We start from the raw sequence: 12260 nt of genomic DNA, 5'->3' as shown, positions 1-12260 counted from the left end.
ATGTTCACCCGCTTTGACTTTGCACCCCATAACCAATACGTGTTCAATGACCCACAAAAATTTGTACTAAATCACTGACGATAAATACCAGAATTCCAACTACACCTTTGTAACACATGAAGCATCTGCCTTGGAAAAAGTGGAGAAACTACTAAAATTCTGTGAAGCATATAAGTGGACTAAAATATATTTTGACCACCCAATTTTCAAAAATGAAGAAAACCACAGGAAACATAGGAGTTGTTAGTGTAAATTCCACTGTTTTGCCTGTGATTTTATCAAGCCCATGCAACAACACATTCTTGAAGTCATGAACTCAACAGACTCAAATAACATCTATTAGTTTACCCTGAGGCCCTGGTTTCTTCTGTGTAATTTGGAAAAGCTCCAGGGAGCAGATGTATCCTGCCAGTCCAGACAAGCTCTGTTTACCACCTATTCCAATCAGAAGTTCATAACCCCTGAAAGCTTATAGGATAGGACTGACTCAGCACCTGAAGACAAATCATGAATAAAATAACAGTAACATAAAGTAACTTCAACAACCTTCTTAGCTAAATTTCTCAATTCTGCAATTTTATTGTACCAAACCTGCTTCTTCCACCCCCCCACCTTTCCTTTTTTTTTTTTTTTTTTGGTCTATTTTTGAGGTAATGTTCTCCTGACACATAAAGGTACATTATCTTCACCTCAGCGGTTGCTACTGCTTGCAATGTTCGAGCAACTGGAAAGAGACATTCTTTTCTTTTATCAAATATTGAAGAAATATCTGCCAATGACCAGAACTGTCTGGTTACACGTTCTTTACATTGACTTGTTCCAAAGCATCCCACCAGGATTCTGGTGGCCCTGACTGAACTCAGAACAGAGACCTAGTGAACTTGAAGGGAGGTGGACTGGGCTGTAGGAGCACATGAGAATTTCACACCTGGCAGTTTGCACCACAAAGGTTAAAGGACAAGAAATCATTTAATGACAAATTTGCATCCAATTTTAATTAACTCTTGGAATATCTCTCCCAGACTAATTAAAGCCTGCTGTTATTTGCTGATCATAGAGTAACATAGGAAGAATGAGGCCAGATGAGGACCTGCCCTAAAATTAGATGAGATCTAATTGCTAAAATTTTGAGATGTGGTTATTGAGGTAATTCATCCCACAGAAAACTATGTTTGAGACATTGAAAGAAACTCGTGTAGTTTATATTCCAATAATTTATATAAGTATCTAAAAATTATTTTAAAAATTTCATTTTTAAAAATCAGATGCAGATTCTAAGGGATGAAAGACCAGAGCTTAGAGACAGCAGTCTGTACCTGCTTAGTTTTTCCTACATGTATCAATGAAATACCCCCTTCATTCTCTTTATGTCTCATGCCACTGAAAAAAAATGATTGAAAAAAATCCTTGAAAAAACATTGCTGAGAACCTTCTGGAATAAAGGTATAATGTTTCTAATCTGGTTGCATCTAATAAAGAGCTAAAAACCTGTCCAACCAAAACATTACTGGAAGCCAATTCTCTTGGACTTCTCTTGTAGAACTTTGACAGCCTTATTCATGATTTCACAATGGATCCATTAAAAACCCTGTAAAAGGTGCAGAAAAAAACTTACAGGATTTAATTTCACAACCACTTTTTCACAAATGCCAGATTGTAAGCCTAAGACACCCCACCATTTTGCCAAACTGAGATACCACTCTCGGTCAGGAGACTTCAGAGAGAAGATAATGGCTTGCCAACATTTTCAAGCAAAACTAGTGATACCTGAGAAGGTTTCTGTCTCCAGGTCTGATGATTATCACATCAGCCTCTAAATCAGCCTTAAAAAAATCTACAGTCCCTATGAAAGGTCCACATGATTATCTTTGAAATTTAAGCATTTCTTTAATCCTCTTGGAGTAAAACTCCTACAATAGATTGCTTTGTCAAGAGTGCCTTCTCTTATATAGCTCCTGTCTGATTATGTGCAAAGTGAAAAATGATGATGCTGAAATCCTAGTACAACTCACTGAGAAGGAAAGTTTGTGTGTCAAACCATTTGACACTGCAGATAATACAAAATGCTTCAACAAAGCTAATCTCTGCCAGCAGGGGCCTCTGTCTCTTTCTGGAAATCACTGATATTACACATGACCAGAGTGAAGGTATCCGTTGAAGGAGGATTACAAATAATGACAAGGAGCAACGATGATATCTGTGCCTCACTTACTCAGCAAAATCTTCATCTTCTGAAAACTGGCTGTTTTTTGTTTCCAGGCAGGGAAATAAAAGCAAATGTAGTAAATCAGATTTTAGAAACAGAAGCTGAGATTTGGAGCCATGATGGGTACTAAGATATTGCCTGACATGAAGAAAACTAAATTACATTAAACTGAAGTGAGGTAAGCATACATATTGAAAAAAAAGATATGGATAAATAAAGTAAATCTATGATGACACTTAAAAGTCATGGCTGGTTTAGATATTAAAAAGTACAAGGCTGGACAGCAAAGCAACTCCAGGTTTGCCATGCAGCAGCATTATTTACTATATTAGGCTTAAGGTATTGTCCTTGCTTTGAACTAATCTAATTTTAAAAGCATTTTCCCTTTCTTTGAAACAAAAGACAAATATTGCTTTTCTTATAAAGGCCTGATACATCACTTACTAATTAAAAGATAAGGTAACCTATCTACAGCAATATAGATTATCTCTCCAGTCTCAGAAAATAAGTGGTGTTAATTTCTGTGGAGTGAAAAAAAAAAAAAAAAACCAAAAAACCTCAAACAGTTAATGTCTGTTCAAACAAACAAAAAAGGAGGTTATTTTTAGCACTGAGCCACAATCTGCTCTCTTCCATAAGGGCATCAACAAAGTCTATGTATCAGCTCTATTGCTGCATAAATCTGCATTAGGAGTGCTATGAGTTTGAAGTGCAACATCCCCTGAACAGCAAAAAGCAATGACTCCATGCTGCACTGTTAGCATCATGATGGATTGTATGTTCCCTTCACAGATATTTCAGTTACAGCTGTGCATGGCACCCTCAGACTAGACTGGGTTCACAGAAGCAGGCATGTCATTGTAACTCCCTAGGAACTTCTCCAGTAACTCCCCACTGCTATTTAGAGTTCCAATAAGTAAGACCTGTGGCCACTCAGTTTTTAACTTGCTGGCACTAGGAAAAATATTTTCCAGCCATCAACATACCTCAAAATACTTGTCTATAGTGTCCATCACCATTTTGTAACAGAAATTATAGTCTTTGCTTTCCACTAGTTTATCCCCATAGACATGTGCTGACTCATGATCCAGAGATAATGAAGATCATTTGCTAGTTGTGAGCACTTGGGTGTAGCAAACAAAATGCCCTAAAGATAAAAAAATATTTTCATTTGTAATGTTGTAATCTGGCATTAAAATAGGATGTCTTCAGGAAGACTAACTTACATATTCTGCAAACACATTAGTCATACTCAGAAGATATCCAGTAGACACTGTGCTTGAATCTATATATTCTTGAACATGAACCAGGATGTCCCTAAAATTAACAAGTTCTCCAGCCAGCTGAACATGCAAAATACAATTAAAACAAATGTCTGCTCTCCACTGACTGGCATATTCAGGTGGGCCATTATGGCTTGAGGCTCCATGGCAGTAACAGGACACACGGAAACATCAGCACTTGGCAGGACCTTCCATGGTCACTAGCCCTGTTTTTCAATACTGCTCAAGAAAACAGGACAGAGGTCATCATTACAAAATTAGCACTTTCTCAACTGTCACCTCTAAATTCCTTCTTTCATGTCAGGATGGATGCAAACGTGTGATGGGCCAGTGCAATCCCACCAAAACAAGGTGTGTGGTGTACAAGGGGGACCTGACAAGTCCTTGCCTTCCTGCCTTCACAGTGATCCATGGGGTGGGTAGACAAAAATGTATTCTGTAAAAGAACAGAGCTGCATGCCAAGAAACAGGAAAGCAGATGAAAACAAACCAGGATCAGACTCACCTGATTTTACAAGGGAGGCCAGGATTTGCTGACCCTGTTATATCTTTTCCTCTGTCTTTACTCTCTGCTCTGGTGTTCAGCTATCCTTTGAAGACCTGCTTCATGGAAAGGGTTGTCAAGCATTTGAACAGCATATCCAGGGATGTGGTTGAGTCCCCATCCCTGGAGGTATTTAAGACATATGTAGATGTGGCTCTTAGGTACATGGTTTAAGGATGGACGTGGCTGTGCTGGACTAATGGCTGGTATTGTTGATCTTAGGGGTCTTCTGCTATCTAAATGATTTTGTGATTATGATTATTGTTTCAGAGCTTCCTCAATCTCTGTTCTGTTCTACCTAGTCTCCCAAAAGTTGTTTTACCCTTTGCAAAATTTGTTGTGCTTATTATTTTTGGTAAGGTTGGTTGGTTGTAAGTATGGTTGGTTTTTGAGAAGAGAAGGTCGACGTTTCAAACCACTACCCTATTTCCACTAAATACATTTTCTGTCTCAGCTTTCTACCCATTGGATCTACCTGATCACAGTCAGTTTAGGGCAGGGACTATCTTCTGCTTTGTACAAAAAGCATTCGTTCTTCATCAGCCCACAATCCAACGTCCATCATTAAAGATCAGCACTATAAGAGTGTTGTCAGGTACATTAGCCCACGATACAGACCTGAAAGCCATTGGAGAAGTCTCTCATATTAAGGATGCAGTGGAACTTCTTATCAGCTGGTGGGAAGTTATGAATCCCTGCCTGGTGAAGACACTTGTCTGCTTGTACTATGACTCAAATGTTCTTGATTATTGGTGGAACAAAGGCTTGTAGATGGCAATCAGGGAATGTGAAGAAATAAAGTTGGAGACAACTTCTGCAAAGTGTCCCTGAAAATAAATAGGGAAAAGGAGATGCAGATTCTCTAGCATCAGACAGCAGATAAGAGTCAATGAAGTGTTAAATGACAAAACAGCCTGGTGAGCATACAGCTACTTGTGTGTCACAGAAAATACTTCATTCCTTGCCTCATTCTTGATGCAGTTCCACAGCAGTTGCACGTCTGGATATGAGCCCCGAGGGCATATCAGACAGATGAATGACCACATGAGACTGCAATTCAGGGAACACTCATAATAAATCTAGTCTGTCTCCTTCGGTTTAGCTATAAGAACAGTAAGATTTTCAACCTGAACTAAATTTCAAACATTTTATTTTCTCCTATTCCCTTTCATCTGCTACCTATTGTAGTGGAAAGCTAAATAGTAATTATTTAATGTATTAAATACAGGATTGCTATAATATGACACTTCAAACCCTAGCTGGAGCTTAGGCTTGATAATGAAGCTGCCAGCAGCTGGATTCATACAGGCAACATACTGAAAATTATTAATTTCTTTAATAGTTAGCCTCTGCCTGTAATAATTGAGAAAGAAAATATAGCTTGATTAGTATTAGTGACAAAACACTGAAGCATTGTACATTTCCAGGCTTAACCTCAGTTGAAGAATCAACAGTTTGGTCCTACAGGAAATCTGAAATACAAATATCCAAGAAATATCAAATTTGGACTGACATTTTAAAATTAAGAATAATCACACATTTTCTATTGCATAATATTTTGTTCAAAATTTCTGTAGCAATTAAGACACTACATTTTTTACAAAGCTTCTGATGATAAAGGAGAGGAGTAATGCATGGTCAAAAGAAGTACAAATCAGTTTGAGAATGCACACAATCATCACTCATTACAGATAAGAGGAAAATTAGCTGATCTCAGTAAGAAAAATACCAGCAAATATCATAATGGAGTATGAGGGACATGCTCCTCTATTTGCTACATTATCCAATACTCTTTATGGCTCTCCAGATGACACAGCTCCTGGTGAATTAAAAGGAGGCCACCAAAAAATGAAATAAAATAAAATAAAAATTTTAAAAAGGACTCTGAGTTGCTGGCAATTTGTACACTTTTTGTCCAAATGGGAGGAGAATCTTGTGTCTTTAGATGTTAGCATACATCTCAACTAGGACAAGCAGGTTTTTAAAAGAAATACTATAAAAGGAAAAACTCATGAGTAATGCAGTTATTCCCTGCTCAAATCAACAAATCCTTCCTTCACAGAACTTCATAAAATAATGCATTCTCTTTCTTTCCATGTGTTTGCAATGAATTTTACTCTATTTTAGAATTCTTAAGTAGTTATCATAAGTTCCTCAATTACAAGGTCAGCATTTTTCTTGATTTGATCTGTTTTGTAGAAATGTAAATTTTTAATTTTTGGCGAGGTTTTGTTTTAAAAGAATTCAAAACTATTCAAAAGAAAGAAACATCAACCCTTTTAAGCACTAGGGATTTTGAGATCTTAACTCCGAAATCTTTGTGAAAGAATAAAAGGTTTCCTGTCTCAAAAAGAATACAGTTTTGGGAAGAAAACAGGAGAGCTTTGAGATGTTAGCTTTGCATGTCACTGAATTAGACCTGACTGATTTCTCCAAGCCAGAGATGCTTTAGATTTGAGTAGTCGCTTCCCTTTTCTTTTTTATTCTCTTTACATCTTGTTCCCTAACAAGATATTCAACTGATGCCTGGTGTCATTCCTTCATGGGATGAAGTATGACCTAGTGAAAAAATTTATACAATTCATCTGCATTAAACGATGAAAGAACAGCACAGATAATTCAAAATATTTTCTTTGTCAGATATTTTCTTTGTGTCATATAAGATGACATGCTTGTATCTGAAGCAGAAACTAATGCATATTTATGATAACAGTGAAGTATTTACACAGAATGTTGTTCTTCCTGTAACAGAATGAACTAAACCAAGAATCTGTTGATTTTGCACTGGAAACTTTACACAGATTCTCGGGAAGGAATATAATATATTTGAATTGCCAAAAATTTAAATTGTCATCTGGAAATTAAGAAGGTTGTCACCTACTCTAGGTGGCACTGCCTTGGCATCTTGGACTAGATGATCTCTAGAGGCCCCTTCCAACCCTAACAGTTCTGAGACTGTGATTCTGTAATTACCTTAATTGCCCAAATCAACTGAATTATCCTTCAGTGGCCATCTTCTACGTTTTTATTCTCATGGCAGAAAAAGATTGTTCATTTGAACCAGTATCATAAAGTTTCTATGCATTTTGTCTGTTGTCTTTACAGGTGAAGAAAACATAGAGGGTGTTAGAGGTTTAATACCTGCAATTCAAGTAATCAGTTTCTGTATCTCAGCCATGCCTGCTCTCTGTAGTCAGTCACTGTGGCCAACATCCAGCAGCTCCATCAAAAGCAGATGAAGGATATTTCCCTTCCAAGACTCCATAGCCCCTTCACTTTCTGATTCTCTTTTCTAAAATGATTTTTATATATGCTATATATATAGTCCCAGGAGCATATGCTTTTCTCTTTAATCAATTAATTTTGAAGCTTTCTGGGTTTTTTTCTGTGGTTTAGAGTTGCCAACATGGACCACAGGACACAAATTATAACATAACATTAAGTAAGAAGGAAATACTCACCAGTGGCTATAATCAATATGCTGCCAAATCAGTCCATGAGGCTGAACCACTCCATATCTCTCCACTTCAGGCATATTCAAATCACCAATAAAATGGAAGAGTTTCTCATTCTTTTGCTGGAACATAGGTATGACCATGTTCTTTCTCCAGCTTTTTTCCAAACATCCCTGAAATGTAACACAAAGGCATAAAAATTATTACCATACAAAGCAACGCTGAAATTAAACAAAATCAAGAATTCAAAATCATGCTGGCTAAAATTTATGGAACATTTCACCACATACGAGGTTGAGGTTTTTTAAACTATTGTAGCCCTTAGTAATCAGTGAAACTCACAGTCTCTGAGAATCTATCACCCTGGAATTCTGAATTCCATAAAAGTCTTGCTGATTTAGTTGATTGACTACTTCACAGCTTTTGAAAATTTCACAGCATATCCATCTGCATCCTTTGAAACTGAAATACTTTGAATGTGGAATCCCCAGGTATCCTGACACTCAGAAAAATAATCAGTGAATAGATTATTTTCTCCTTCTCCTGGGAAGGATTAAATAAGGTCTTTGCCAGAATATGTAAAGTGGAAAATATGAATGATAGGTATAATTTAATCATGACATTTAATCAGGAATCTAATGCAATATCATCTCCCAGACAAAGGAATAGCAAGATGATTGTATTAAACTTCAGCCTATTCCCCCAAATGAAGTGCTTACACGATGGTCAGTGCAGACCATCATGTTACAAATTTCCTACAACATTGAAGAAATTAACTCAAAGACCCTTATGTACTCATCAGAAATGTACAACATTGAGATATAAACTTTGAGCTGATACAATTTTTATCCAACTGCACTGCTTCCCTTAGATGTGTAAGGGAAAAAAAGTCTACAGATAGCTGCTAAGTCATGTTGAAAACACAGAAGAAAACAACTTTTATTAAGCATTATTATGATGCTGAACTCTGGTATAAAGTGATCCTCAACTTTTGTCACTTAGTGAAGTATTCCACAGATACATATTCCACAGGATTCATCATCTGCAGAAGTTTGATTTCTAATTGCACTCTTTCAATTTTGTGCGTGGAAACAGAAACCTGCAGAAATCACCAGGAATTTATTAAAGCAGGAATGGAAAACTAACAATCTTCCTTCCTAGGTCATATATTTTTGTTGTTCAAATTATCACAGAAAGTATTTTGCACAAAATAAAACCACAGTAATAGGTGGGCTTCAAGGACAAATTCGATATGTCAGACAGTGACTGAGGCTCTCATCTTCAACAAGAAGCCTAAATCCTCTCTGCCTCAGAGCTGGGATTTGAACCAAAAGGGGAATACAGTGGTTAAAATCCTTACAGCACAGCAGAGAATTTAATGCAATCTCAATACTGTTCTGTAAGAGGAAAAAGATTTCTCAAAAGTTTTGTACATCTAACCCAGATTTTTTTTTGTTCAGTCAATAATGTAATGAATTTTTGATACACCTGCTATTGATTTTGAGATGATGAAAGCCAGAATTTAATAAGACTTTAATATTTGTCAGTAAGAAATGCCTATATGTATTAAAAAAAAAGAATTATCAGTTCCATGTATAATAAGTAGAAGAGAAAAAAATGCAGACTATCGATTTTTAAATTTTTTTTCCTATTGCATTGTGTGTGCACTGTGTTAAAATACTTAGGGCTGGGCAAAGAAAAAAGAGTGAAATATAAGTGTATGGTTTTGAACTTGTCTTGGTTATTTAAAAACTGGGCAACATGTTCATGAGAGCTTGTAGGAAATGGAAACTGCACTTGCACAGGGACAGCTGAAGGCTGGACATCACAGCACTGCCATGGTCCTGAGTAGCAGCAGGCTTATTAGCTCCTTGGGCAAGGCAGAATAAACAAATACATCACTGCAAGCAGTTTCCAGTAGGACTACAGAAGCATTGTCACAGATTTTTCAGTGAAATGAATCATCTGCAAACCTCTACAGTGATTTTGACTGGCAAACTCAATGAAGGCACAAATGTGTCCAAGGCCATTTCTGTCTAGTCACAGTCAGCTGAAAGGATGGTTATTGACTGGAGAAGTAAAACAAGCAGATAAAGAGTGAAGTGTGCTGGAAGACAGGACAGAAATGGCTCAACAGACTCAACATATTTGCAACTGGACGATCATAAATTTTGGAGGCAAAAGCTGTGGCTGCATTTACTCTGCTTTCCTACCACAGAAGGGAAAAAACTTTTTGCAGAAACTATATGCATATGAAAGGCTTAAAGTCTCTTAATTATATAAAAGACAATTCTGTTCTTTTTGCTCAGCGTGTACCCATAATTTTAAACCCCAAATTAGGAATCATCCCTCTTGATCCTTAACCTCATCTAAATTTCAAATCATGCACACAATTATAAACACTTGCACATTTTTGTTCTCTGTGGCAGTGTTCCAGACTTAAGTATTATTGAGGACCCCAGAATTACTGTACCAATATTAGTTTGCATCAGAACGTGCCTCCATCAAGCAACATTTTGAATTTTTCTGCTGTTCTAGAGGCAGAGAGGGTGAGTCATAAGCCTTGGGGATGCTAAATAAAACCCTACACTACATGCTAATCTCACCCACTCTAGCAGATACCTCAAAAATGTTATGTGGCTACAGATGAGAACTGACAGAAAATACTGCAGATTAAAAGTGATATGATCTGTAAGAAAAATCTTTTAACCTCTGAACTATAGAAAGAACATAGCAATGAACAGTAGTGAATCATTGTACTTTAACAAGTTCATCTCTTAAGCTCCTTTTTATGAACCAAGACTTGATTTAAATTGCTCATTTGTGCAATTTGCTGTGAATGACTCTTTCCATTAGGAAAACAATCCACAATTTGACTGTTCCAAACAATTGCTTGGAGTGATGGCTTAAGACACATGAAGGCATTTCAGTGTATTACTTGAATGCATTTTCCAGGGAGAAATATTGGTACACACAAACACAGAAATAATGTAAGAGGCCTTCATTTTGATCTACACATGACAGAACAAAATCATTCCATCACAGCTCACCGAGACAGTGCTGCAAACACAATGGCAAGGGAACACGATATACTTGCTTCTGGATTGTCATGCAGTTCTTTACCTGCTATGATTAGCAGAGGGACTTGGTAAAAGAACATTTAAAAAGAGAAACTTGGCTGAAGAGCAGTGGGCAGAAGGAAGAGCTGCAGACAATGAGATGAGTCCAATGCTTTGTACATGTCTTAATTTTTTTTAGAAGGAAAGTGGATGGTTTACAACACTGACTTAAAATGTGAAGGAATACAAGTAAAATTTCACAGCAAATCTGTAAAGGTTCATAAACTCTCAAATTTTATGCCCCAAGACTGTTGGTGGGTGTAACACATTCGGAGAGCAAGCCCCTGTGATGTTGACTTCACATCTTTGGTTTATATAAGCTGTTTCCTTCAAGAAGAATACACAGCCTTTGCTGGCCACGAACTCCTTTCATCAGCTTCTCTTTGCAATGGAAAGTGTTATGCTTTTGTACTTTAGAGCCATGGCCATGGTTGCTATTGGAATGGCAGTCATTAGCTGAAAAATCCCTTCCTGATCAGAGGAATTTCTGAAAGCCTGTTAAGGCTGATTCCCCATTAAAGGAGATATGACAGCTCATGGTCTCACTCTGACACACAGCAAATTTCTTTTCTCCTCATCTTTCCATTCATTTTGATGGGCAAAAATGAGATTAAGTTCTGTTAATACAGGATTCTATGTTAACATGAATTTGGAAACACTTCAAAGAATAAACTAAGGTATAAAGAAGACAAAATGGTCTTTGCTTATCTGATGTGAATACAGAAGAAATTAGCACAAGACATGAAAGAAAAAAACAGGGTGAAAACTTTTCCAATTAAGATTTGTGGATTTATACCTACTTTTTTAAACCCGGTGAAAATGTAATCCATTAGCAGCAATGTAGATTGGCTGGAAAATTAGACAACTGATTTCCAAAGGAGTTAAGTTACACATCAGACACAAATGCTTCTAAAGACTATATCTGAAGATTTCTAAAATCACATAAAGTTTTTGAAATGGATTTTTTCTTTGGTATATTCTCCCGGACATTTAAAAAGACAGTGTATTAACTTACTTCTCTAGACCTTTTCATGGCATGAAAAGTTGTGCAGCGAGGAGGGCACATCGCTTTTTCTGTATAATTGTTTCCTGTTCAAGTTACAGGAAGGATAAAAATAAGGATGGAAAAGAGGTCATGATCCACTGACAGCTGGGCTCTTCCTTGATTTTGTTCTTCATGAAGAGCAAAACTGACAACTTTTATGAGCCTATTTTTCTTTGACTCTGTGACTCCTCTTGTTCCGAAATCTACCACTAGAATAACATTTTTGTCCAACACACATCATTCTCTATTTGTGTGTTATATTAGCATTTCCTTTGATCTGCATCCATCTCATCTACTCCAAAGTCCACCAGACAGGGATTGACCCACCTTGGATGTTTTATGGTCCTAGAAAAAGTAAACTCAACTTCTGAGTGTCCATTTTGGTACATCTACAGGCATCACCCAGGCTAGGCCAAAGCTGGCCCAAGGCATCTTGTGAACAGAGGTAAAGCCATATTTTCTCATCTATAATCAGAAAACAACTTCTGGGAGCACAGTGCCAGTTCCAGTTTGCACCAAGCAGTTTCATCCTCCTCCTTTCCCCTTGTCCGCCACAACTTTCAAAGTCTTCCAGTTTGCAAAGGAACGAATTTTGCCAAGGCTCAGAC

The 12260-nt window shown here is 37.1% G+C and overlaps 1 protein-coding gene across 1 annotated transcript in view; it reads right to left on the bottom strand.

Annotated features, from left to right (window-relative positions):
* Window positions 1-12260, bottom strand: part of DNAH11 (dynein axonemal heavy chain 11) — an 85002-nt gene that overhangs the window by 49183 nt on the left and 23559 nt on the right. The window contains 3 exon segments of the mRNA XM_062501688.1: window positions 5260-5394; window positions 7494-7607; window positions 7609-7661. Of these exon segments, the coding sequence (XP_062357672.1) occupies window positions 5260-5394; window positions 7494-7607; window positions 7609-7661 (302 nt within the window).

Source organism: Cinclus cinclus, chromosome 1, assembly GCF_963662255.1.
Source record: "Cinclus cinclus chromosome 1, bCinCin1.1, whole genome shotgun sequence".
Taxonomy (NCBI): Eukaryota; Metazoa; Chordata; class Aves; order Passeriformes; family Cinclidae; genus Cinclus; species Cinclus cinclus.
Note: the sequence above shows the minus strand (reverse complement) of the source record. Positions and strands in the feature narration are given on the sequence as shown.